This window comes from Oryzias latipes, chromosome 14 (assembly GCF_002234675.1).
Source record: "Oryzias latipes chromosome 14, ASM223467v1".
NCBI classification, from domain to species: Eukaryota; Metazoa; Chordata; class Actinopteri; order Beloniformes; family Adrianichthyidae; genus Oryzias; species Oryzias latipes.
The window spans coordinates 6,894,776-6,922,264 of NC_019872.2; the positions used below are offsets into that span (position 1 = coordinate 6,894,776).

The 27,489-nt window shown below is 40.9% G+C and overlaps 2 protein-coding genes across 10 annotated transcripts in view; one reads left to right on the plus strand and one right to left on the minus strand.

Annotated features, from left to right (window-relative positions):
• The window catches only part of arhgap26 (Rho GTPase activating protein 26), a 71,788-nt gene extending 63,032 nt beyond the window's left edge, over positions 1–8,756 (plus strand). For 2 of the 4 annotated variants that reach the window (XM_023962160.1, XM_023962162.1), the window contains 4 exons: positions 3,881–3,916; positions 4,005–4,115; positions 5,229–5,320; positions 7,322–8,756. In XM_023962160.1, the coding sequence (XP_023817928.1) occupies positions 3,881–3,916; positions 4,005–4,115; positions 5,229–5,320; positions 7,322–7,410 (328 nt within the window). In that variant the 3' untranslated portion in view covers positions 7,411–8,756. The remainder of the gene's footprint in view (positions 1–3,880; positions 3,917–4,004; positions 4,116–5,228; positions 5,321–7,321) is intronic. The other 2 variants (XM_023962161.1, XM_023962163.1) reach the window with 2 other exon arrangements.
• A 1,866-nt stretch (positions 8,757–10,622) lies between these two features.
• The window catches only part of nr3c1 (nuclear receptor subfamily 3 group C member 1), a 53,593-nt gene continuing 36,726 nt past the window's right edge, over positions 10,623–27,489 (minus strand). For 4 of the 6 annotated variants that reach the window (XM_023962107.1, XM_023962106.1, XM_023962104.1 and 1 more), the window contains 6 exons: positions 22,010–22,126; positions 19,967–20,242; positions 18,706–18,850; positions 17,319–17,449; positions 14,590–14,747; positions 10,623–13,580 (listed from right to left, as the gene is read on the minus strand). In XM_023962107.1, coding sequence (XP_023817875.1) covers positions 13,419–13,580; positions 14,590–14,747; positions 17,319–17,449; positions 18,706–18,850; positions 19,967–20,242; positions 22,010–22,126 — 989 coding nt within the window. In that variant the 3' untranslated portion in view covers positions 10,623–13,418. 6 annotated transcript variants of the gene reach the window in all.

Below are 27,489 nucleotides of genomic sequence, written 5' to 3' on the forward strand. Positions count from 1 at the left end.
GTGAACAAAACAATGAAACTCAGAGAAACAAGTCTGTCTGCGTTCGGCGGCTGTTTACACTACATCTCCCATGATGCATTGGGTTAAAGTGACAGCGTCTCAGTGCACAATAAGTCGTCCTTTTTAAATGTCTTGAAACCACAACGAACACACATCAAACAGTTTTTAAATCTTCTAACTTAACTTTTATTACATCTTTTAAAAAAATAATCTCCTTTTAAAAAAAAATCTCCTTCTTTTTTTTTTGGATGCTGGTGTGCCGCGGGATATTTGTCAAGGATAAAGTGTGCCGTGGCTCAAAAAAGGTTGAAAAACACTGCTTTAGACGCATCATCTTACTGTTTTTAGAGAATGTCAAAAAAGTTTGGTTGTTTTTACCTAAAAAGAGATATTTAGATGTTTTGTTTAGTCCCACCAACACAGGTGCTGATTTTTATTTCACATGTATTTCATGTCTGCAAAAACATCAATAAACATTTCTTTTTTTTTTTTATTTTGCTTAATACCTGAAATTACATTAAAAATTCCTGACTCTAGAGGACAGATTTCAGCCCTCCTGAACTTGTCTTGATCAAGTTTAGGACCAAATAAGATGCTGTTCTTTCAGGATCTTCTTGATTTAAAACAAACAGAAGGGATAAAGTCAAGTTTAAAAGTCACTATGTTTGGTTTTGACCCAGAATGGAATGACGGCTGCCTTTTAAAGAGTCTGTATGTCTGTAAACTGATGCCGTTGACTCATTTGTTTAGATTCCCTTCAGTCACAACAGATAATGGCAGGGTTGTGAAATGAGCTTTAATAAAGATAAACATTAAGGTAACAAAAGGCTTTGGTCGATATGTATCTCTGTGGGGGAAAAGAATGTAAATGTTTGCTTCTTTTTTGGTGGCACCTGTCTTCTGCTTTATAAAAGCTTCAAACAGTTTCCATAACAGTCGATAAAACCTTACATCAGTTTGGAAGAATTTTCCTCCTTGAATACTGTGGGATAAACATTTATCTATTTGCTACAGCTTTAAATCATTTTTCACTCAGTATTTTTTCAAAGTTAATGTTTTTGAATGCTTAAATGTTAGGTTTTCTATTTAAAATGAGATTTTTTTTCATTAAATTTGGTTTTTAACTGAAACTTAAATAACGGATCGCTGTTTTAAAGTGGCATTTGACAGAAAAGGCTTTTCTGTAAGATCATAAAATGTTCATTTAGTGAGACAGGTAGTGCTCACAAAAGGTCGGCGCCCACATGGAGGTGTTGTGCAAACACCATGGAGCCATTCATATTCAACAGTGCAGTAAATGACGAAAAGCACGTTTCCCTCTGTTCGCTCTCTGAGCCACATTACAGACTCCTAAACGGACAGTCAGCCGTAACTCACGTCTGAAATGACAGCAGGTTGGAAGACCTTTCAGTTTGTGTGTAGCTTCCAGTTAAATCTGAAGAGTTCATTATTTATGGATCTTGTGTTTTAGGACTAGAAAAAGCAACAACAACAAAAACTACAAGCACTAAGAGAAAAGTGGATGTTTTTTTAAAGTGAAATGTAGCTGCTGAGTAATTTGTCAGAAGATTTCAGCCACAATAATCTCACAACACTTCCACTGCTGTCTGGAAGGAAGTGTGAATCTGAAAAGAAGCGCAGAGATAAAGATAGACGTCATTTAAACGTCATAATTAGTCCCACATTGAGCAGGCAGAAGATAAGCATATTGATAAATTGTAATCTGAGAGAGTTACCTCTCATAACAAGAAAAAAAAAGTATTTTTATTAAGCATCCTTAACTCTCTTTATTTTCTTTGACCAGAAAAAAAAACCTAAACTGAAAGAAAAGTCAAATTAGAAAAAAAAGGCTTTACCTTGAAAATATTTACAGAAGGTTATATTATAAAAGTCACTGCTTTAATGAAAAAAAAACACTCCTTTAGAGGGCAAAATGTACTCAAAGGGTGATCAAATATCCCAGTGTAAGGTTGAGATGATAAAAGGTCACCAACATGGAAATGCCAGCCTTTATCCTCGTCACAGAGGGGGCAAGGTTAGAGCCAGGGCCTCCTTAGGCCCCAAACTCCCCCTCAAGCAAATGATATTTATCCTTTTTTTACCTACAGGACTTCTTATGTCCGGGTTCAAAGTATCAGAGGAATTATCTCAGAAAATAACACAAAAGTGCACCAGTTTAAGTAAATACAAAACTTTACTGTTCAACTGTATGTATTATGAAGTTTTACTTTCAACATAAAGTCACATAAAATAATAATGAAAGGTGTTATTACTAGATGAGTTACAGATTTATGCTTTGCTTGCATTCAGTAATAAAATAACGATTGTCTTTCTGGTGAAAGATTCATTGTAAACTAAACAGACAAGCATCAGGCTGATTTTTAAACAGATCTTTTTTCTATTTCTCTAAAATAGCCCAGTCCTCTAAAGTTATGCATTTTTCATTGACATTAATCCTGCATGACCTTTTTTTTCTAAGGGGAATGTTGCTGACATGGAATTACTATAAAAAACTGTCAATGTTTTCTATTTTAAATTTTAGAATTTGACCTTTTTCTTCTTCTTGTGTTTAGCCGTAGAAATGTTCAAAAATAACTAAACTAAATAGAGTTGGTAAAAAAAATGGGGCATATGGTTGGACTGCATTTGGTCTCCATAAAAGCAGTTTGTTTTTGGATTGGGAGCTGATGAATTATTACACACACATTTCCTGCATTAAATCTGGAGGGAGTTTTGTTTTCCACTTTGGATTGAGTTGACTGTTTCATCACAATAGAGGAAGCTAAATCTCTTCTTTTCCTTATTGGTTTAAAATAAACTCAATTGACTGTGTTTGAACTCATAAAGTGACACATTTATTCCCCATCCTCTCAGGCATAAAGCCAGCTTTCAGGATCATTAAAGTCAGCTTTTTTGGGTCTCACTTTGAGCTGCATTTCTGCAACAGAATTCAGTCATTATGAGGAGAGCAGCTTTAAAGGCTAATTGATTTGCTGAAGCTGTCTGCTCTTATTTCTAGCAGCCTCTTCTGAATCTTGATGATGCAGACAAACGGAGGGACAATAATAGACCCCTCGCTGGTACAAAAGCTTTCAAAGCCCATGAACAACACCCTCATTACACGCAGAACATCATGTTTTTAGCTCCAATCCCACGATCCAGTGCAGCTCGGTTGCAGGAATCCGTGCTGCGGCGAAAAAGATGATTGCCACTTTTCTGACGTTTGTGTAAATAATCCACATTATGCAACGCATGGAAGCACATTTCACAACAAAAGCTGGGATTAGTCGGATGTTAATTATGTTTGCAGAAGCATGGTGAGGATGAGATGTGAACGGACAGGAAAACTTCTTATTGGATTTGATTTCTGAACAGTTGTGCCGGTTCTATAAAGTCAGGATCAGCTGTTGTGCAGTTGTCTGAGTACAAACCTCAACTAGTATTCAGGACTAACGCCGGGCATTACTGCCAAAATGCTACAATTATCTTTTTGATAAAAAGCAATTGTGGAATTATTTAGCAAATTTCTGCCCCAAAACACATTTCTTTGGTAATGAAAATACATTTTTACATACCTAGTGATTGAAACTGTAAACAGGTGGAACTTTATTGATAAAATTATGATTTCTGGTCATGAAACCCAGAAAATGTGTTTTCATTTGCTTGAGAAAAACAGAAACAGATGGGGAAATGCATTCTTCAGGTGAAGAATAAATAATTGATTTAAACAAAATCAAATGTTGATAAAATGTTGGATTATTGTGCTTTGCGATGCTTTTTAAAAATGATGAAAACTTGAATTTAGGTCTAGTGATTTTGTGGCCGTCTAAATCCTAAATGTATTTGAAAAGAACTGATTGGTCGTGTTGTTTATTCTCAGACTGTATCCTAAAGGTGGAGGAGGCATCCCCACCAGGTGAGAGCAAACACCTGGAGGTTTGTGGTGGGGTGTTTTTTTTTTCTGTGTGTGTGTGACGTAGTGTCTCTGTGAACGTGTCCACCAGCACCACGTCTCCCAGTCCCGCCTCGCCGCGGTCTCCCTCCTGGCCCATGTTCTCCGCCCCTTCCAGTCCACATCCAGTGTCCTCCGCCTCCAGCGACTCCTCTCCCGCCAGGTCGGTGCTCACGGGATCCGTTTGCGAAAGTGAAAACAGACTCCACCCTCAGACGGGTTTTCACATCTAGATATAGAACAATAGCAGGAATTCTTTTGGAGCGGCATGCTGTTATTTTGGAAAGTAGCCCTTTTAAAGTTCAGCTTGACTCCTCTCCACCTCACAGTTTTCTCACGTTTGCCACACAGGATGCAGATTTTCCTCTTTAAAGGAAATCCAACTGGCAAAAAAAAAAAAAAAAGGCCTTACTGGAGCAACGGAACATTTCAGATTTTTTTATTTACAAAGGTCAAGCAGTTTGGACCTCAAAGACCCTCTTGGATCATCTTTATAGTTCATTTATTACCGGCGGTCTTTTACGGTGATTGTAATCATGCCGTTTGAAGCCAAATTCAAAAAACCTGTGTCGTTTTCTTGGACAGCTTCTCCAGCGCGGCAGGAGTTCATTGGAAATGTGGGCGGGACTGTTGGTCTGCAGCAGCCCCCCACCCCCTTACCCATCACCCAGAACTGAGAGCTCTCTGTTTACATGCTCTCCTGCTAGCTTACATCCATTCTCACAAACCCAACCTAATATTAGCGATGCAACAAAAATGGCAGACAACATAGGAGCTATCAAGCCGGACAGTTCTGAGCCAGATTCCAGCTCGGGCGAGGAAAACTGAAACCGACGAGGATCTACATCTACAAGCGGATGCATCAGAATGGAGCGGAGCCGGGAACTTGTTTCTACATCACAGCCTTTTTTTGTCTTCTCTTCAACCATTTGAATGAAGAAACACTCAGAAATGTCATTTTAAGCTTAATGTTTTATTTATTTCTGTCTGCCATTATCAGAAAAGACCGTGTCAAAAACACACCATTTTCAAAAGTTAGGTAGAAGCGTAAAGACGCATCTGTTGGATGATCTTTGGCTGACCTGCAGTGGGACTTTTCACATTAAGAGCTCACTGCTGTGGTTTGAAGGTTTCAGAGGAAATGAGGAACAGCCTGAAACTACTGTGATCTGAGATGAACATGTAGAGTTGTTCTTGGTTCAAACTGTCCATAAAAGTAGACGTCACAGAAAAACCAAGTGTTCGGATGTCTCACTCCCACTCTCTTTCTTTCCAGCGTTTCCGGCAGGAAGGCGATTGCGCTTTACGCTTGCAAGGCAGAGCACGAGTCGGAGCTGTCCTTCATTGCAGGGACGGTCTTTCTGAACGGTGAGTCAGCCTCTGAACCGCCTGGGATGAAGGAATGTGGGTCGGTGCAGGGAAAGCGTTTGCTTTTAAAACCTGCTTTTCCTTCGGCGCGCCGTTTTTTTGTCAGACATCAACAAAGACTAGGTCCACACCAGTTGGCTTTGAGCCCAGTATCTCCAGAACGGGGACTTGTAGAGTCAAGCAGATTCTTGTTGGGGAGCTATTTTTGTCAGACATGAGCAACCGCTGTGCAATGCGCATGAATGCCAACTGAAAGTATTCTGAGCTGACAAGCAGCCAAATGCAGTCATTTTAGCAAAGATCTTCATGTCTTTCTTGGAAATGAACTTCATTTCTTGAACATAATTACTTCCCCATATTTGTGTCACACATGAACTGCCTGAACCTTGAGCCCCCCAGACCTTCAGGTTAGCGCCTCTGCAGAACATTTCATGTCTCGCTCGTCCCAGCCTAACAGTAATTGCAAGGATTTATTCTGACAAACAGTCGGACTCTAAAAAGGGGGTTGGCCGCATGAAGACAGAGTTATGTAATGCCAAGCCGTGTCATCTGAGCCCCCGGGGGCAAATTGTGACCCTGGGTACATGTAATCCTCAGAGTGGTGTCTGATCACTGCAGTCTTTTCATCGGCAGCCCGGAACGTGACATTCCAACTGCAGCCGCAGCCTGTCCTTGCAGGGAGACCAGTGCAGTTCAACCCACCGCTTGTCTGAATTGATCTGGATTCACACTGTTCTCCACAATGACTGTACGGGGGTCCCCTTATTTATGACGGGGGGGACGTTCTATAAATAACCTGGAAAAGGTGAAATCCAAGTCCTTTTAAGGCTGTGAAACCCCTTACTGCTAACTTTACACACTTTTCTTAAACAGACGTGAACATTCTCACACTTTTCTGTCTAGTTTAAGCTCAAAGTCCATCATTTAATAATAATACCAAAGATCTGATCGCGATGGAGGATTTATGTAGATTTGGTAAACTCTACAGGAGATTGATTGAAAACAGCCAATCAAGAAGCAGAACACATTGAGCCTGCAATACTGCAGAAAAAATGGCAGAAAAGCTCCGTTCACGCCGCCCCCACTCAGCGACACGTTCAATCAATCAGCGGCGTATTTCAGGCTTCTGCCTTCCAAACTCTCCCCCATTCAGGCATCGCCATGCAAGGTTCAACCATCGTTTTTGAGCTGTCCGCACAAAATGCCCGTTCAATGCTTGAAAGGGGAACCAGGTTGAAACCTGACATCAGTTTGGAAGAATAAAGTCTGAGTGGAGTCCAGAAAGGAGGAGCGTTCCCTTCGTTCCAGCCCCCCCTCATCACTGACATCACTGCAAACTGCCTCACAGTCACAACATAGATAGCAGCGTGTCCAGGTGTACACATGTGCATAGAATATCTATAAATGGCTATTTTTCAGTGCTAGAATCTACAAGAAACTCTTCATGTTTTCATTTTTGCACAGTTTGGAATTTAGAGAACTCAGATTTGGTGGAGACGTTAGAATGAGCAACTGTAGGCGGCGGAAATGCGCCGGTAGACAAACATAGGAAGAAGAAGCTCCGCCTCCACGCTTCTCCCGTGTGAACATTGTGGACTAAACTTGCCTTAAACAACCCAAGTTCATGCCTGGGGTGAACAGAACAAAAGGTGAACCGTGATATACACAGGAGGAACATTTGAAGGACATTTTTCAAGATTTCTCTTCTTTAAATTGACTCAATTATTCTAAAAATGAATTTATTTAGGTACAGAAATGAGGAATAATCCACTTGTTAATTTTAAGAAGCCCAGTTCTTTGCTGGCAGCTGCAGGGTTCACCTCCATGTGAAAAACTATAAGAAACTATTTTGTTTTCCTTTTGGAAGTTCCTTCTTCCCACTAGCACCATAAATGTTTTTCCAGACTGAAGTTCCCCCTTTAGTTACCTAAAATGCAATATGTCAATAAAGTATTTTTCTGTTTTGTGACATGTTATTTCTTGTTCATTTTTTTTTTTAAGTTCACGCGTCCAGGGAGCCCGGCTGGCTGGAGGGCACGCTGGACGGTCGCAAAGGCCTGATCCCGGAAAACTATGTGGAATTCCTATAATGACCAAAACCCATCCGGACGTTAGATTTGTACCTGAATGAAACTGGATAATGTTGTTTCGTTTTTAAAAAGGAGGGATTTTTTTTTGTGTGTGACTAAAATGGGAAGTCGAATCCGAGCAGGTGATGGAACGGAGACTTTGAATTGCACTGGGAGGGAAGGAAAAGCTATCGTAGGATTTCTGGGGATGTTTTTCCCAAAAAACAATCCTGAAGATGATGTGGGAATTTTTGTGTGTGAGGGGAAAAAAGAGGCGTTTTATGGGAGATGTAATTGTACAAATAATTTGACGTTTTATCTGAGGTTCAAGGTTTTTTGGTCTAAATCAGATCTGCACTGCTGCCGCTTTAGCATCGCTTCTCTCTATTAGCAAAACCCACAGAAACAGGATAAAGAGGAGCTAGCTTCCTACTGCTTAGTTCATCTCCTCGGCCTTGGAGTCATAGCCAATCCTCTCTTCAGGACAACTGAAACACCAGAGTTTGGGCGTGCAGCTGGATTTGGAGGCGCTTCTTGTGGTGCTCAGCAATTCCAGACTAAGCCTGGCTGAGCCGGACCCTCATGCAGAGATGGGACGGTCTGGGACGGCTGGGCAGTGGGCTCCTGGTTTCTCGGTTTGTCCCCGCTGAGCTCTCCGAAAAGAAAAGAAAGTTCATCGAGGAAAGCTGCGTTTTACTGTGACGTACAGGAGCCCATCTTGGCTGCATCAATGTACAGCAGCTGACTTTCAGGTTTGGAGGCTTTGATCTGAGCAGCCCAGAAGCAGAATCCAGTCGGTGGCATTGAACCCGTTTGTGAAGCTGCCGTTGACGGTGAACGTTCATTCACCGTGGCACAAAACTCCAGAGAGGCGGTTTCTGTCTGCCATGTTTCACGTAAACATCTGCTTTGGTGAACGCCGTCAGTCTGTAACCACGTAGTGAACATTTTTAGTCAAAGATCTGCACAGGAAAAAAAATTAAATTGTTAAAACCTTTTTGATCTTTTTTTAGCATATCAATAAAAAATATTAAATAAGGGCGGGCCTAAATAAATAAATAAATAAATAAAAACAATGTGAAAGGAGACTACTTTGTTCATATCTCAGCTTATGTTTGTTATTTTCATAGAGGAATCCTGGACTGTTTTCTGTTTGAGGTGTTTATTGAACATGTAAATAAATAATAATTGATGAGGTATACATTTCTTTTTAATGATGAAATTTTATATTTTGTATTTCTAGCTTACTAACTTAAGTCTATCTTTGTTGGCTGATTTTTTTTGTACTCCCAGTCTCTCCACAGCCTTAAATGTTCCTGCAGATGTTTGGTGACGGGTTGTGCAGAATTAAAGGGAATCCTCAGAAAGTTTCCGCCTCTTTTTTTTTTTAACCTAAATAAAAGTTATGGATTCCTTTTTTGTTTTTTGCTAATCACATTTCCACCGATTTGTGTGGTTTTTTCCTAATCCATCCCAACTTTCTGGCTTAATTGTATAATTGATGGCTTCCAGCACAGGAGCGGGTCATGGCTCTGCTTAAGGGAACACGCTGACGCTTTTGCGGTGGTGGAAACGGCCACATGGTCGACCACCGGAATGAAAGCTGAGACGCTGCTGCATTGTGATGTTTTTATTGACCTGTGGACTCCAGGAGCTCCCAGAGGTTACATTGAAAGCAATAACTCAACAAATCGATGACTGTAAATGAAGTTTCATCCATCCTGTTTGTTTTAGTCTCAGAAAGGCGATTCTGAATATTTGTGTTCCAGGAAAAAGCAGGGCTGCACAGTGGTGTAGTGGTTAGCACTCTCATCCCAGGAGTGAGAGGGCCCTGGTTCAAATCCTAGTTAGGTTTTTGTGTGTGCTTTACCGTTGCATTGGTTGTTCTCTTCAGGGTTCTGTGTGGTCCCAGAATCGACCAGTGAACCCGGTCTGTGTCCAAAGGAGCAGAAAACCTTCAGAAAAAAAATCGAATATGACATTAAACTCCCAGAAAAAGTGTGTCGCAAACATCCAGCTTCTTTAACCCTTGTTCTATCCTACGCACTTTGACATTGGGAGTTGGGTCATCTAGACCCACTAGACAGTGTTTTGAACTTAAGGGGTATTAACCCTTCCTATGGGGTCAAGATGAGCATTGACTTAATATCCTTACCATGAAAAAGGTGGAAAGATTTCATGTAATCCATGGACACCAGTGAAGATCACAAATCATTGAAGAAAAAAGGTTCAGAGCACTGTCTAGTGGGTCTATCCCTTGTGCTATCCTAGGCACTTTACCATTGGGAGTGGGGTCATCTAGACCCACTAGACAGTGCTCTGAACCTTTTTTCTTCAAGGATTTGTGATCTTCACTGGTGTCCATGGATTACATGAAATCTTTCCACCTTTACCCACCTTTGTCATGGTAGGGAGAACATGTCAATGTAAGGGTGGGGTCATCTAAGATAGCACAAGGGTTAGATGACCCAACTCCCACAGTTACAGTGCCTAGGATAGCACAAGGGATGCACAGCAAGTATGGTGTCACTGATTTCCTGTAGTAAAAACCTAATAAATAGGATCATTTTACGAAGACTGTTTCTGAATCCACTGAATTGTAAAAATGTAAATTTGGATGGTTTATAGAAAAAATAATTTGCATTGACGTGTTCTCCCTACCATGACAAAGGTGGATAAAGGTGGAAAGATTTCATGTAATCCATGGACACCAGTGAAGATCACAAATTATTGAAGAAAAAAGGTTCACAGCACTGTCTAGTGGGTCTAGATGACCCAACTCCCAATGTTAAAGTGCCTAGGATAGCACAAGGGTTACAGAAAAAGGAAACCACTGAAGGGCAGTGTTGAACACCAGGAAACTTTATTGTGGAAGATGTTTCAACTAAAAAAAAAAAGAATTGTTAGTTTTTCTTTTGAACCTCTGCTTTAAACCAGTGATAAACACCGTCCAACACAAAGCTCCAGCTGATGTCGAAGAACACACCGATCACTGAAGCTGACAATCAAACAGGTGAAGAGAGCGGCGCAGACTACAGAAAAGGTGTAAATTGAAACTAGTTTTTTAAGAATCTCATCATTTATAGACTGTATTTTTTTCTTACATTAGATGACATCTACTTAACTGTAAACAGACGTCAGAGAAAGCCATCAACATATAGAGAAACTTAATTTCCCCTTAACTTGAAGATATTTGCATTTATTGGATACAAAACAGACTAATGTGAGGGTAGTGCAATTTCATCATAAGATTTATTTCACACAGATTCAGTTGATTTTCTGCTTTTTTTCTTCTTTTTTTCTCTCGGTTTTATTCTTTTTAAAGTGACCAGTAAATCCTGACAGCAATATACATGGGATCCAAAGCTAAGACCTTTTACAAAAGACACATTTGAAAGCATACCAGAAGTGCTATACAAAATGTAACTGCGTGATTACTATTTTTTTTGTTGTTTTTTTTTTTTTAAACATTTTCATCTCATCTGCTTTGGTCACTCTTGTATAATGCAAAAAAAGAAAGAAAAAAAAGAAAGAAACGTCCATCTCCTCCAGTCCTTCCATCCCTCCCTCCTCACAAACACAGTGAGCATTCGTGTACTGACTCTTAGCATTAACATTAAGTTTCACGAGACAAACATGGTTAACACTTCCTAATGTATTCAGCACGTCTACCTTTATCAAACACAACAAACAGAAAGAAAAAGAAGAAACTCGACTCGTTCAATGTACAAAAATGATTAGTCATATCAAAGCGGATGTATTCAGAATCACAGAAAATAGTTTTGTTTTTTTTACATCGTCATTTCCAAAAGCACTGAAGTTAGTCTATTTCCTGATTTCAAACCTTTTTATTTCAAATGTCTATGGCTCTCTGTCTCCCTTTCACAAGGCCTTTAGTTAAACATGAAGAGAAAAAGCCGAGTATACATAGATTCATGTAAAAATATGTTGCTGTTCTTTTGTAATACACTGCTTGCATTGCACAGGATATGCTATGTACACCATCAGCCATGTGGAAATGAGCCGGGACACGGGTACATCTACACATTTAAAGCTGGTTTTCTGAAGCACCGCCGCTTGGAGAGAACATGTAATACTGGGTGGGAGTCACCAAAACTAGGTCTTAGCTCAACTTTCTCTGGAAAAATGAAAGAGCAGCGTCAGGGTCAAGTCAGCCCAAAAAGGCCTTGCAGTGAGTCACGACCCTTCAGCACGATTGGCGGATTTAAGAAAAAACCATGGCTCTTAATTGAATGGCAGCTTGATGCATTTAGAGTTCGCTGTGCTGTTAGCTCCAAGTAAAATACAAATGATGTCCGGTCTCTATGGCAACCTGCTACCTGGTTTGTCAAATGGCTGTCAAGAGTAATAAGTGCTGCAGAGCAAAGAGCTAAAAAAATCAATACAGCGGCTTATTTTTGTATTTTTTCTGAAGACCTCAGAAGCGGCGGGAAGGGAGGGGCTGAACGGCTGACACGTGCCGTTTTGGCCATGGCATAAGCTGGTGTGAGCGTTTATTCACATTACAAATATACAAAATGCTGCCAAACCTCAGCAGAATGAAAGATTATTATTGGATCTGAGACGTTCGGAGGAAAAAAAAAGACATTAAAGCCAAATTGCAACTCCTAAATATTTCCAGGGGGATAAGGGAAAATAAAGTAAACACCTGCCTTATTTGGCACTAATGAGACACTTGTAGTCGAGGTAATCACTCCTGACCTGAGCTTTGATTCTTGAGTCATTTGGACTGGACACTAGTCCAACCTCACATGCATCTTAGATGAACTAAGACAGCCTGGACATGCTACCTTTTCAGGTACCTCATAAGTAAATGCAGCTAATTAAAGGGCGCTTTCATGTTCAAAATTCCTCTTCCTTCTCGGCGGGGCATGACGGGGTTACGTACGGGGTTAAACTGGGTTTTCACTGCTGGACCGGTTTGGCTGAACAGCTCTGGTCTGCAGAGCTTCCTGAGGAGGGAACAGGGAGTGTCTTCACTCAGAAAAAAACAAAACAAAATCACATTTCACGTCTGACTCCATTCATTTCAGCTGTACAATATTTTACCTTTGTTTATTTAGAGTTATTTAATCGACCAAATCCCAATATTTAAGTCAGCTGACCCTCAATTTACCCCAACAAAGCAGAATTATGTTCTTTCACATGAATCTGGTGGCAACCTCCCACTTAAAGGGAGCAGAATCGCACACCTCGCTGAGTCGACTTGTGATTTTGCTGAACTTTCTTCTCCACTCAAAAGGCCGTCATCCTTACACACACAACACCGAAATGTCAGCGTCAGGGAAAACTAAACATGGGACTTGTGCAGAAGAGAGTCGGCTAGCTGCAGAACTAAAGGCACTGGTTTTCCCTCAGATGCATCCTGTAAACAGTTGGCTGAGCGTGTGGCCGTCTGCTTACGATGAATAAATACAGAATATTCCAAATGAAGCCGGTTTGAACACTTCTACCGTCCGAGTCCAAAAGCAAAAAACGTTCAGCTCTTTCATTCCTTCACATCACCGCTGCACTTTTTAGTCTCCTGGAACCCCAGCGCAGGTGAAGACTCGGTCTGGCTGCGCAGGTGAAGACTCGGTCTGGCTGCGCAGGTGAGGCTGCGCAGGTGGGGGCCACCACCACTCAGCTTGATGAGCCTCGAGATCGGTAAAGTGGGAGCGTTGAGCTTGTGGGAGGGAAAGCGGTTTCTCCGTGCAAACAGGCTAAACTCTGGAGGCGGGGAGAGGAGGAGGCCGACAGACGAAAAGAAAACACCAAATATATGATTGAAGCGCTGAAAAAAGAAAATATTCAAAAAGACCTTCAGCCCGTTTTCCTTTTTTTTCTTGGCTAGCTGAGAGGACGAGCTACAGGCCTGGAGATCCGGAGACTTCCGACAGGAGCCCAGAGAGCTGGACCAGAGCGTGGAGGGAGGCAGGGTCAGCCAACAGGGGGAGGGGGTAAGGGGGCGGGACCCCAGGGAGGTGCGTGGGCGGGGCGGGGGCGGGCTTAAGGCATTGCTTCACAGTTTAAGGCAGTCCCTTCTGGTGAAACAGCAGAGCTTTCACGCCGCCGTCCTTGAATTTTGGTATCTGGCTGGTGATGATCTCCGCCAGCATGTCTGGGAATTCCACACTGAGGGTTTTATTCACGAAGGTGTAGAAGCAGATCTGCAGAAGACCCTCAACCATCTGCAAGACACAAACAAACAGACCACATTTGAAATATTCGATTTCTTCTGTCGGCTTTTTAGGGATGTTAGTCATAAAAGGTCTTTACTGCTGACATACAATGGAAAATAAAACACCAATAAGATATTTTAGAGTCCCACTCCAGTCATCTTTAGATCTATTTTTAAAGCGCTCTCAGTGGTCATTTCATTATAATTCAGACATTTTTTCCCCCAAATCAACATCTTCTTATAGTGAGCTAGTGTGTTTTCTGCGTCACACATGTGATCTGGTTCACGCTTGCTCCTGATTCACAATGCATTGAATAAATAAATGCTCAGAAATACAATTCTGAGCTCATCCATCATCAGAAAAACGTCTTAAAAACCTGACTTTCATTCGAGTTTGTCTTTAAAGGGAATAAAAATAGGAGATTCGATGAATTGATATGGATTTTCTAAGTAAAGACCAATTTGATATCGATTAACATTTAGTTTCTTTTAAAACGCAACCAATGAAAAAGAAAAAAAGGCATCAATATTTGAATAAAAACAAGAACATCTAAACTTCTAGTCATAATTAATGGAGTAATATTGAATCTAAGAAGTCTCAGTAAAAGTGGAATTAAGAACGGGAACATGCTGTTTTCCTGACAGAAGGAGGATCTTCAGAAAGGAAGACGTGTGAATGCAGCATGGGAACGCTTCCACACTGTAAACTGTTTGGGAGACTTTGATTATTTCATTAAGATAACGTCAACACTGAGCCGAAAGGTCAAGAGGGGCGGGGCTAAGAAACACAGCCGACAGAAGATGCTTAGAAATATTAAAAATGACAAGATAATGTTTTATTTCTGTGGTCATCTAATAACTATCCATGAGATTACAGACTAATATTTGTCAAAAAAGGGGGTTGGGGTTCATTTAAAATAATGGTTAAAAATGAATTCGATCTATTTATACTCAAAAGAAAACTGCCCATAGGACACGAGAAGATCTGTGGGTTTGGTGAAGGTGTGGGCCGCTCTGACCTCCTGCATGGAATCCAGTAGCTTAGTTAGCTGGTAGAAGCGTTGCCAGTTCTGACTGGCGTTCTCCTCCCTCTTAACAATGGCTTTTCCCAGCTCCTTGATGTAGACCATCCGGATCTCGTCGAAGACCGCCTGGCTCTTCAGGCCGTCCTTCGGCACTGCAGAGAGAGAAACAACCCATCAGTGATGTCATCACATGTGAGCAACAGCAAAGGTTTCCAAATGTCACTCAAACTGATAGGAAATAATAAAAAAAGAGATGGATTTTTCAAATAAGGTAATTTATGCTTTACCAAACGGACCACAGGGGCAAAGTGCAAACTCTTGTTTGCTTGGAGTTTATTGAGTAACGTAAATTTGCTTTTCTATCTATAATCCACTTGTTTTAAACAAACTAGTTCCTTTTTTCCTAAAGTTTCTAAAGCTAAAAAGCATAAAAAGACCTTTGTTTGATCACCTGCAAGATAACAATCTGCAGAAATAAGTTTATCGTGCTCCGCTTAAGAAGGGCGTTCGTAATTTAAAAAACATTTGAAAACATCAGACTATTCTTTGTGCATTTAATTCCCCACAGAACAAAATCTTCTCTGCCATCTGGAGGGCTGCAAACGCAGAAGTCAGCATTAATGGGGCCATTTCTCTTGTGCATTTATGTTTTTGCTGAAAGTAATCGGTAAATGACATTATTAAAACTTCATTTAAGATATAACTCCTCCGACCACAACAGGGAGACTTCGTGGACGCTAGATAAACACACAGGAGCACACATGACCGGATCGCTGCAGGCAGTGGAAAATAAACCGCCAGGATCATCCGCGGCCGAGGAGCGGCTTGAGTTTCTGTGGTCTGGACGCAAACCCACAAGGAGCAGCAAATATCTGCGCACGCTTAAGACAAACGCAGGACTGTTTTGCAGACATTTGTGCTCTGTTAAGCCGGTTCAAAATCCACCACTGTGCAGTTTTCACAGCGCCCAGGTCGACACATGGGCTCCTGGTCGGGCTGCGAGCGGCCCGGAGCTCAAAGTCACTTGCAGAGATTATGCGCGGCCACCAGGAGCATGACATCATGCCAGGTTTACATAATCAGATGAAAGGGAGGCCTTGCAGAAATGTGTGTGCATGGGAGGAAGGACACAACAGACTTTTTTGGGTTGTTTTTTTTGGGAGTAATCTGTCATCTAGGGTTCTGATGCCAGCAAAACAGCTCTTTCAGTTCAGACCGTCACAATAAGCACCAATTAAATGAAACCAGAGGACATTTTCTATTTCTAAGCAGCAAATGGAAACCGCTCAGGAACAAACCATTAAAACTAGCTACATTCACATGTTTCTTAGTGAACATGTGTTCCTGTATGTAAGTATTTTGTTGCATATTTGTCAAATGGATGTGACATGTTGTGTGTCTGTTAACTGTAGTCTTGGTTTGTTGGATGGCCTTCATTTGCGTGGCGCTTCGGTCCCGTCCTTTTTGGTTGATGTCAGTTTTTTTCTCGCCATTTTTGTTGCATTGCTAATGTTGGGGGTGTCAGGGGCTAGTGGGAGAGTGTAAACAAAGAGCTCTCAGCAATGGGGAGGGGGAAGGGGGGGTGGGCTTCCTTTGCCCCAAAGGCCCCGCCCACAACTCAGAGGTGAATTTCTACTGCCGCTCTGCAGAAACTAAGTCGGAAAAAAACGCTACAGGCTTTTTTCTTTTATTGGGCTAAAAAGTGCAGGATTAAAAGACACTGAGAACGCTTTTAAAATAGATCCAAAGATGACCAGAGTGGGTCTTTATACCACCAAATCACTACGATTTACTACAAAATAAAATAAAAAAACAATCTCTTCTCCTGATCAAATCAAACTAAACATGAGGAACAGGAAATTTAACCATCATACAGTTTTTGACATGTCCTATAATATTTTGACATCCGACCCCCTGAGTTAGCCCCCCCTCTCTGATTCCATCTCCAAGCCTCTCAATTCTAAGCATTAATTCAGGATACAAATGTTCCTTCTGCCAAAAATGTTCACAACCGTGAAAAGAGTCTCTTAAAATTTAATTTTGTTGTCTCATTTTAAAGCAATCAGTCATAATTCAGCCCCTGAGGAAAAGCAGGAAACAAAATTGTTTTAAATTAACTTGGATCTGACCTCCTCTTTTTAAAAGGGAGGAAGTCTTAGTCTGACATTTCAATTTATTTTTATATCTGACAGAAAGTAATGAGATGCTTTGTAATACAACATAAAAGCAATCTTGGGATTAATTTGCTCCCAAAAAAAGTCATTTCGGAATCAACCAAATTGATGATTTTTTTTTAATAAAGTTGCATTAAAAGGTAAAATTTTCTTAGATTTCAGAGTTGAGTGGAAGGAAACTGTGTAAACTACACGTAGGGGTACCTATAATAAATAGTCATGTGTTTCTGTTTCTCTGTGGCTTTTATATAAAATAGAAACTCATTTTATGAAAATGAAGAATCTCTAAATCCTCAAAGGAAGCATCGTTTTAAAAGTGTAGAGGGAAACATTACTGCTAAAGGACAGAATCTAAATGAAAACTAATTTCCATCTAACAGAGATAAAAGCATCTCCCCAGATACTAGAGCTCATATTAAAATACTGTTTTTAATATTTCAGGATGTTTCAATCTGTTGAATAAAAGATAAGGAAGCAATAAAACACACACACACACGTACATAAAGTGGAAACTTTGTTCTGCTTTTGGAAGAATCAAAGTGGAATTACCTGTACTCAGCAGGAGAAGAACCTTCATGCACAGGTACTCATCGTAGGACACCTGCAGTCTGACAAACTCCTTGCAGATTTTCAGCATCTGGTCGCACTGGTCGGTCATGAAGGGCAGCTGCATGCGATCTCTGGTGTGGAGAGACAATGCCTTCAGCTTTAGCAGGTTCACACAACAATTCATAAAAAAGCATCATTTCTCTGATCACTTCAGAGGGCCACACTGCAACCTCACAGACGATAGGAGAGTAACCATCTGTGTTTAGGCACACGCCCACATCCTGCAGGGTGAAACGGAGCAGAACGTCTGCTGTGCTGCTTACAACCCGTCAGGTCTGCTCTTCCCCCTCTCCTCTCAGAACAGGTTTTCCCAAAGAAAAGCACAAGAGGTCTCAGGAGAGCATTTCTCCACAAAACCAGGCCTTCAGAGGACAGACTTTAACTGTATGTGAAAGCACAGCTCAGATGGAATGAGCTACAGTCACTTCTTCCGGCCTCATGGAGATTCCAGGGTTCTCCCAGGCTGAGTCCGCTGTGGGGCCTCCTCCTGGTACCACATTCCCATTAACGCTTCGCTAGGAGGTATGTGTGGCGTTCTCAGCAGAAGTCCCCCCATCATCCAGCTTTTTCCACCGTTTGAGGGGGTAAACGGTGCTTAACCTTAAGGCTTTTACAATCCTTCTGACAGTTCCAAGAGCCTGCAGTCCCATTTAAATGTTTGGATTAAGCCCAAAAAATTGATGCTTAAAATACTTCTAGGAGGTTGTAATAGAGCATGATGGGATTTGACTTTGTAAGATGCCTCCACAGACTGTTTACTTTCTGCTCTAGAAGGTAAACAAAGCAGTAAACATCCTATAAATGTACATCCAGTGCCACGCTGGATCCTCAGTGAGAAGATTTCTCCTCAGACTGAAACTGAAGGAAAAAAGAGCACAAACCTGTTTGTCACAGATACCAAGCTACCGTAATTCTATGCTGCTCCATACTAACCCTTTAAAGTTTTGGAATCTAACTGGATGGAGTCTGATAGGGAGCTTCAAAGACAAAAATGTTACTGATATCAGCCCTGACTACCAACCATTTAAAACACTGATATAAGGCCAGGGGCTTCCCCCATGCCAAAAAAATATATAATGCACGCTGCTGCTTGATGAAATCTCCCCTGACCACATCCTCAGATATAAGATCACGTCTTAAGTCCTAAGTTTCTATACTTTTGCTCAACTTATCAACTTTATGACTGACTCCCAGCATCTTGTGAGTCAGACTCAGGCAGTTGGGATCAAGAGAAACCAACAGACGCCCAGGAGGGAGAAAACACAGACGTGTCGTATCTACGTCGTAAAACGAAGACCGTTGAGCAACGTGTGGGTTCTCTACTCACGTGTTGATGACGAGATCGGGGGCGAAGCAGAGCATGCTGCCGTTACACTGCTCATAGGATCTCCAACCAAGACTGAAGGACATGAGGAAGAGCCAGGAGCACTGCAGCAGCGTCATCTGGTCATCAATGTGCAGGTTACGAAAGCCTGAGGTGGAGGGAGGAATCCCATGAGTAACAGACTAAAAGAATAAACATTACATGATAAAAGGATATTTTTCTTATCTATTTTTAGCTAACAAATCTAAAAAAGGAAGTGATTCCTATTTTTAGACAAGATCAACACAAATCTGCCTAGTTCTACATAAATGTGGGATGTTACAGGAATAGAAAAATGGATTTTTGTTTTTTTGGTCTCCCTCATACAGTCACATGTTTGAAAACAGTTTGAAAAAGAGCTGGAGGTTTAGCCTCACAGCAAAACTTTCCCTCAGAAATATTCTAATAAATCTGCAAGCAAATGCTTTAAGAGATTACCGGGTCATGTGCCTCTTTTTCTCATGACCCAAAGGTGGTTCCTCCCGTTTTCCAGCTCTGGCTTTTTGAAGTAGGAGTTGATAGTCAGTAAACCAGCGTTTTTTGGGGGCTTTTTGAGGGGGGGGCTCCTTCATATTTAGAGGAGTTAACGTTTAACGGTGTTTTAAAAGTAGATTCCAGTTTAAGGATTGGCTCTAATCACTGATCCATGCATCTTTTTGAAAATCTGCTTTCCTGGTTTCATTCTTCTCAGCAGTCCTCTTATTCCTAACATGACCAAGACTTTTACTATGCAGATTTGAGCCAAAGCACAAGTTCTATAGTAAGCTATTTATGCACAGAACAACAGGATTACATACAGATTGAAAAGTTTTACTGTAGGATCCACAAAATAGAGAAAAAAAATGTATATAAATCCATTTTTCGAGATAACATTTGTTGTCTCTTCTTTCTATTTTAGAGCATTTACAGGGAGATAAACCACTATTAAGGCCTTTTTAGAACAATGTACTTTTGTGATGCTCTGTCTCTACTAGGCGATGATAACACACCATGTGGTCATTTCGGCTTCTCAGCATATCTAAGATGGAAACTGCTCATTCAAACATTTATTTAAATGTGTTCAAAATGTGACTAATAAGTACAAGTGTTGAGGTTACAGTCTACTTCCTTTCAAAGAAGCGAGCACTATTTTTTCAGAAATTCCCATGAATCCTTACAGACGTCAACTACTGGTCACCTGCAGCAGACCCATAAAAGGAGCCTTAGGCGAAGAAGTTCTGATTACCTGGCAGTGACTTGGCCCACTTGACTGCAGAGATGACCTGCTGCCCTCCAAGCCTGTTCAGAGTGCTCATGAGTCGGGAGGAGGTGTCCGGCAGCGTGCTATCGTAGCCCGAGAAGATGACCTCTGGTTCGATGGCCTTGAGCACAGACAGCATGGTGGGCACGAGCTGAGGCATGCTCCTGGGTATGATCGGGACAGGCAGGTTGTTGTTGTTGTTGACGGGCTCGGATGAGCCTGAAGGCCGCTTCATCTTGATCAGCTTCTTGTTTTTCCTCGCTGGACACCAGATTTAAAGCGACCAGACGGAAAGCAACAAAAAGCAAATCAGTCGACATGTCCATCTGAATTGGTGTAAGGTCCAACAGGCTGCAGCGGCTTGCATTGAACTGCTAAATGCATTCAAGGGGGAGGTTCAAAGACCCATTCCTATCATCATTTGAGCCATTTTAAAACCATTTACCAAGGGTTTTTGGGATATGATTATGCCATTTTCAGCTAACACTGAAAAATCTGTCGTTTTCTAAAACATTGTTTTTGCAGAGCAGCAGTAGTTCATTAGAAATTTGCCTCAGAGTTGTGGGCAGGACGTTGGCGCAGAACGACCATGCCCCCCTCTTTCCCTCCCTGTTGCTGAGAGCTCTTTGTTTACATGCTCTAACCCTAGTTTAAGGCCCAACACACCCCCAACCTGGTGCAAAAAAAAAATGGAGAGCAATACTGGAGCTACCCAGCCATACAGTTTTGAGCCAGATGCCAGCTCAGACGAGGAATTCAGCGGATGCATCAGAATGGAGCAGAGCAGAAAGCTTGAGCCCCGCCCCGCCCAGCCCCGCCCCGCCCCGCCCCACCCAGCGTACTTTCTACGTCGCAAATAAGCTCTACTTCAGACAGCAGTTTTTCGTCCAGAGTAATAACGATTTGAGTAAAGAAATTCTCAAAAATGCATTTTTTTCTTTATAAATGTCCTCTATTATCAGAAAAATGCCACATAAACATGAGACAAACCGCATTTTCATTGGAGTGGGTCTTTAAAAATGTTGTTTGAAAAGCGTTTGTAGACTCAGGGCCCTGCTCTTTTTTATTATTTTCAAATGAGTTTTAGGGACATTTCTTGAAAATCTTTAAGTTCTCTTAAATGAATTCTAGGTTTAGGTTTTATTAACCTTTCAAATACTAGTGAGACCGGTGATACGAGATTTCCATGAAATCTTTAAACTCCTTTCTTCTTTTCTTTTAATCAACACAGTGACTCCATCCACATTATTTGGGCATCATTTTGTCATTTTCCAAACTTAAAATAGAACTTATATTATATGCTGAGAGCCTACCAGAGAAGATGATGCTTTTCCCACACTCTACTCTTTTTAATTTCCTTTCCCGGTGTTTCTATGGCAACTATAAGGCTTTCAGGTTGAAGGCTGTCTGATGACACTCTGACGTCCATCAAATCCCACTTCCTGTCTTCCCGCCTCACCTTCTGTGCATGTAATTCTACTTCATGTTGAATGAAAAGAGCACCTTTGCCTTTTTTCCTTCTCTTTAAATATTATATTAAAGGCCAAAAGAGTAGCAGCCTTCAATAGTGTGACAATTATCTCAAAGCTTTTAAGAAGTTGTGATGTCTTCTTTCTGATTCCAGGGAGATCTCCTTCCTCCTGACCTGAGAATTGTTCAGTTTTTGTACTTCTATTTTGTTCCCATCTTCCATGTTAAAAACATACACAAATGCCCCCTTCCCTTGACCTGGGGGGCAAAACTTTGATTTATAGAAGCTATATTGTACAAACCCTGTGATGTTTTAAAGGGACAGCAAATTCAAAAATGATTTCTAATAAGTGAAGTGTGTGAAGAATGTGTTGCCTTTTCAAAAAATGCAAAATTAGTGGGAAAGAGTCGCTACAAATCGGTCAATGAATGTATTTCTCAAACAATAATTACAGATTTGTTTTGCTCTAATCTCAGGTCTGTTATGTTTTGAAGCACAAAAAACATTTCTCTTTAATATTTCGCAGATCCAATTCCACCAAACGTCAAGGTGTTTACCTTCCAAGTTCATTCCAGCTTGAAGACATTTCCTGAAGCGGCACGCGGGGCAGTTCTTCCTGCGGATCTTATCAATGATGCAATCATTTCTCCCTGCACACAAGTAGTTGTGCTGACCTGTAAAGGAAGGAGGAGGAAGAGGGAAAAGGATGAGGGAGACAAATTAGGCAGCTAAGAGGGTTTGAAGAGGATTAGGCAGGGCAGTATGTATAATGACACTCACCACCTGTTGATTCTACAGTAAGCCTCACAAGCTTAAGTTTGCAGTTGTACTTCACTGCACCGTGACTGTCAACACAGCCCTTTCAGAACAACAACACACTTCACATCACCCACATTGTGGCACTCGGGCTCCATCTAAGCCACCCGCTACTCTGCCCCCCCCCCAGAAGATTCATTTTGGTCGAGCTGCGGATGGAATCATAATTAATTTACCATGGAAAACAAGTAAGGATTGATTTTTCACCAGAGGGAAGGAGATGCAATTAGTGTTTCAGAGCACACCTTAAGATAAGAGGGGAAAAAGTCCTTTTTTAATGTGTTTGTTTGGTACCACATCCAATTATTCCTGTTTTTATCTAAACTAGGAAGTTTTCTTGCCTGTGTGAGGTCAGTTTTCATGAAGCACGCTTAATTGAAGAAAGAGAGCTCAAGTGATAAACAGCCTTCAGCCAATCACATGCAGATCACCACCATGTACTGCATTCCCCACTTCTTACACTTTCACTATGACAGCAGTTCTGCAAAATCCAACAGTCACTTCAACAGAATCATCTCTGATGTGCCAAATGAGTCAGTGGCCTAAAAATGATCATGACGGTGGCTGGTGAGAACAAGAAATGCTGCGAAAAGAGCAGAATCCTACACAACAGCCCGCATCGGATTCTTGTGATTTTCACCACAGCCTGCCAGTTACTAATCACTGTGAACCTTGGACACTGTTGATGTGCGCAAAAGCAAAACCTCATCCATCGTCATCGCATCTTTTGTTGCAGACTGTTTGCATTGTGAAACCGTTAGACTTCTAAGAGGCTTGAAGGCAAAGTCAGAGGAACCTGCATCCTATTAAAGGTTTAATAAAGCTCATCAAGCACGAGTTTTTCGTCTCATTTGCTTTTGTCAACAAAGAGAAAGTAAAGTTCAAACGCATCCATGGACCATTTGGACATCTACACTTTGTTTACACCACTTTGAAAACATCAAGTATGGAGGAAGAACCAAACCCAGTTTGTTCAACTACATTAAATTGTTAAAAGGCAGAGATGCAGCGTTAATGCATCATTAACTCATCAACTCATCAAACTTCTTTGTGAGTAACAGCAACTGTGTTGTCGATTTTCACTTTGTTCTTTATGTTCCTGCCAGGATAAATGCATCGTTTCAATGCAGTCCTGCACGTCTAAGTCCTCTGTGTTTATTTATTCCTTTTCTTTTTTCCCCCGTCAGCCTGTTTGCACTTTATCCCACTCAGTCACATGTTTACGTCAAACTTTGGACTCAGAATTCATTCAGACCTATGGCATGTTTCGTGAATGTTTAAAGTGTCTCTCCAGAGTCAAACGACGGCTGGAATTTTGTCAGAAGGTCTTTCATACAGTTAAATGTAATTTTTTTGTTTTACTTTAACACAAAACCATTTCAAGTTTTGAGAGTCAACCCCAATTTTTTTCAGTTTTGAAATAATTCAATTTCTTTTCAGAAATCTGTTCAATCATCTATTAAGGTTGTTAAGTTTCATTATTATTTTTAAATAAAGATAATGGCTTACGGTTAATCACATAATGACTTTAACAGCTAAATTAACATGTTGGTGGTTTTATGAGAACTGCGGCCCAAATATCAGTTAAAAATGTGCAAATAAACTAAAACAGTAACAGTTTAGGATAATACGTATATATCTGTAGCAGAAAACCTTCCTCTGTTGAAAAGAAATGAAAATGAGGCGCAGATAATGAACAGTGACAGAATGTGTTTGTGTTCATCAACTATTCAAACAAGTCGTGGTCTTTTCCCGGCTGTTTATTTAAATGTTGGCTTTGACGTGTACACACTCCTGATATTTACATCCTGTGAACATGATGTGCAGTTTCAGTTCGTTGTAAAACTAGGCTGAGATCAAGCAGCAAGGTGGCAAGTTTAATTTCCTTCGTAAAAACACAAGCTAAAGCGCTTGGTTCAGGGATACTGAGCCTACAGCCCACACGTCACAAGCACCAGCAAACACCGAATCTGGGACATCGAGCAAATGATTAGCTCAGCTTAATGATGCTTCACCCAGCCATGATGGTCTGCAGCCATGATAGAGAAAACATGTGCCCATGCGCAGCCTGGATTCTCATCTAGTTTGAGCCAGTCCATGTACCTGTAAAGATCTAAAAGAGGGAGTTTACACACACGCGAAGGTTTCCGCTGAAGCAGCTGACAACTTCAGATTCTTCCGTTGGGATATTGGTGTGCAGGGTTGGTGGTGTGAACGGGAAAGAAAAAAAAAGGCAGCACCACGGCTGCCAACTGCAGCCATCAATGACATCACAGTACGACACCGAAACACCAACGTGAACAGCCATCTGCAGGCACTAACGTGCCAGCTGAATCCCTTATCTCCCCGAAATGCAAACTAAACAAAAATAGCCTTGCACTCATGAGAACTTCATATCCAGTTTAGACTGAAAAACACATTTGAAACAAAATCCTCACTAATTTAATCTTAACAGCAGCCTTTTGAAGAACAGATGCCATTGATTTCTGCTTAAATGATGTCCATCTAAAACTAAGGGTTTTCCTGAGACTGAACAAAAAAATGAAAAGCAAAATCTCATGGATTCAGAGATTTTTTTTAATGAAGCAAATGTGAATCGTCGATTTATCTCAGAGTCTCAAACAACAGAAAAATACTGGAGTCCAGTTCTTCTCCAGAGATGAATCATTAAAGGTGTCAGCTATTAAAGGATAATGACTTTCCATTGAACGTATAGAGGACATATAGGATTTGACTGCAGTGTTGTTCAGATTAGGCCCAATGTCAATAAACAGATCATCAATCCAACTTTCATTTTGTGTTCTAGACAAGGAGCGCCGGATTTTAGGGCACATTAAGTGAAACAAAACAGTGACATAAAGTGCTATGACAACATTACCCAGAATGCCAAGAGGGGGCCAAAAGGCAAGGGACTGGTCAGAGGGGTTGATGGGAAGTTTTTCAAGCAAATTGTGTTGTTATTCATGTGTGTCTCTGCAATAAGCAGTCTCAACAGAGAGCAAAACCTCAGATAAGTCGAACCTTTTACATAACTCAACATTGTTCAGTTAAAACACATTAACTACAAAACAATATACCAGTACTCACTTTCTCTGTACATTATCTTGAAGCAGAGTTTTAAATAAAATACATTACAGCTTAAAAACATGAGGAAAAGAAATCATTTCTTAGTGGGAATTGATGCCCAGTTATCCTTCCCTTACATTTAATTTATAAAACTGAGCTATACTTACAAATGACAAAGTTTTAGGTATAACTGCCAAAAGACCAACAACAAAAAACAAAAACTGAGGCATCAGATTTCTATTCACAAGTGATTTAGGATTCAGAGATGGAATTACAACCATTACTAGTGACTAAAACTAGGAATCCTGATTAAAATTTACTGTAAGCAGTTACGTTTAAGTGAAGGGAATAATGGATTTGATAAACTGATAAAGCATGTTATAAGTAAAGATTGATTTGATTTTGAGGCAAATGATTTTTTTTAACCCAAGCCTTCAGAAAGTCACAACAATACCTTCCAATCTGGATTCTAAGCATTTCCTGTCAAACAGCTAGACAGGAAGCGGTGCTGCAAAGGACTTTTAATGATCAACATGTGGCCCAACTATTGTCTATCTATGAGAACTGGATCAAGTGACCCCTCCCACCTTGCGTTCCAAACAGGAAGTACCAAGTAATTATATTTGATATTGGTCAGAATAACCATTCTTGCTCTGTTACATTTTTTTTATTTTTTCTCTGGTGCAAGTTATTTGAGTTATAAACTGGCCTATCAAATGCCTTAATAAAAGTATGTGGTCTCTCACTGAATGTTCAAAGCATTTGATTGACAGATTCTCCAGAGCAAGCTTAAAATTAAGAGGGGTGTGGCCTTTTAACAAGCTCACTCATGATTGGAGAGAGTGGTTGCCATAGTAATGTTGACTCAGACCAACTTGGAACAATCACTGCTTACTGACGATTTCTGGTTCCAACATGGCGACGTCTGTACGGTGAAAAATAAAAATGCTGACTGAAAATTGACTTGATTTGGTTGGAAGTGGAAGTAAGTCAGGTGACGTCACACTCACCCAGTCCAGTTCTCACATACAGTCACTACTCCATTAATCATAAGCTTTTACCTCAGAGCCAAGGTCACTTGAATAAAGCTCAACTCACATGTTGCCCTACAGACATATACAGTATGTTCCAACTACTTATACGTTATTGTACTTCTATACCCTAACTTTAATGTGCTTTTTTTAATGATATTTCCAAAAGTTCTTCTACAATTCTACAAACTAAAACCTATTCAGGATGTAACCTGTCTTTGCCCAACAGTTGCCAAGTTAGTCCCTGGCAGTCCCATGACCTCGAAAGGGATAAAGTGGGTTAAGAAAATGCACGGATGGATCTATCTTGACAGATTTCCAACATCATTTTGCATCTGATGATTCCAAAAGAATCCATAAAGTTAATGTTCAAAAGACTAGATCAGGGGATGGCAACCTTTCATTCATGTGCTTTCTGTGGTTTTGTAGATGGTTGTGGTGCCTTTAACGCCGTCGGGATGTGCGAGCGAGCTGAAGGAAGAGAGCAGCAACACACGTGTATGCAGGTGTGAACGCGGAACAGAGAAAGTTCTTCAAAAAACACAGTACATGTTGAATGAGGTTGAATGAGGAGCAAATAAAAGCCTCATCATGCAGAACCTCTCCAGGTCGTCTGTCTTCCAGCTGTTTTATTTTTGTGAGCAGCTCTGAACCAGGAGCTGCTCGTCCCTGGAGCGGCTCCTCTGTGATGACGACTAGGTTTGGCAAGCAGTAAACAGGAAAGGTTCTTAAAAATAATTATAAACAAAACAAAAAACTAACGGGCTGAGTATTAGGTTTAAAAAATAAAAAACATCTAAATGTAGACATTCTTTAAGTAAAGTTCTATGTGACTGTCGACCTGTGTCACCGCCACGACACGGCGTGTAATTCCAACAATGTTCCGACCCAGGTGGGACAACGATTGAGGATTTTGAGAAAACTGAAGTTCCTGAAGACAACAGTACGTTTAATGGCAACTGAGCAGATTTGTTTGCTTTTAACAACTTTACCAGTATCGTCAATATGTAATGAGGAATTAGCAAACAACAAAGTCTCAAATGTGGCGAGACATCCCAGAATAAACACGCAGCTTTGCCCAAAAACATCCTGATCCAGATGAGAAAAAAGTGGATTAACTGCTG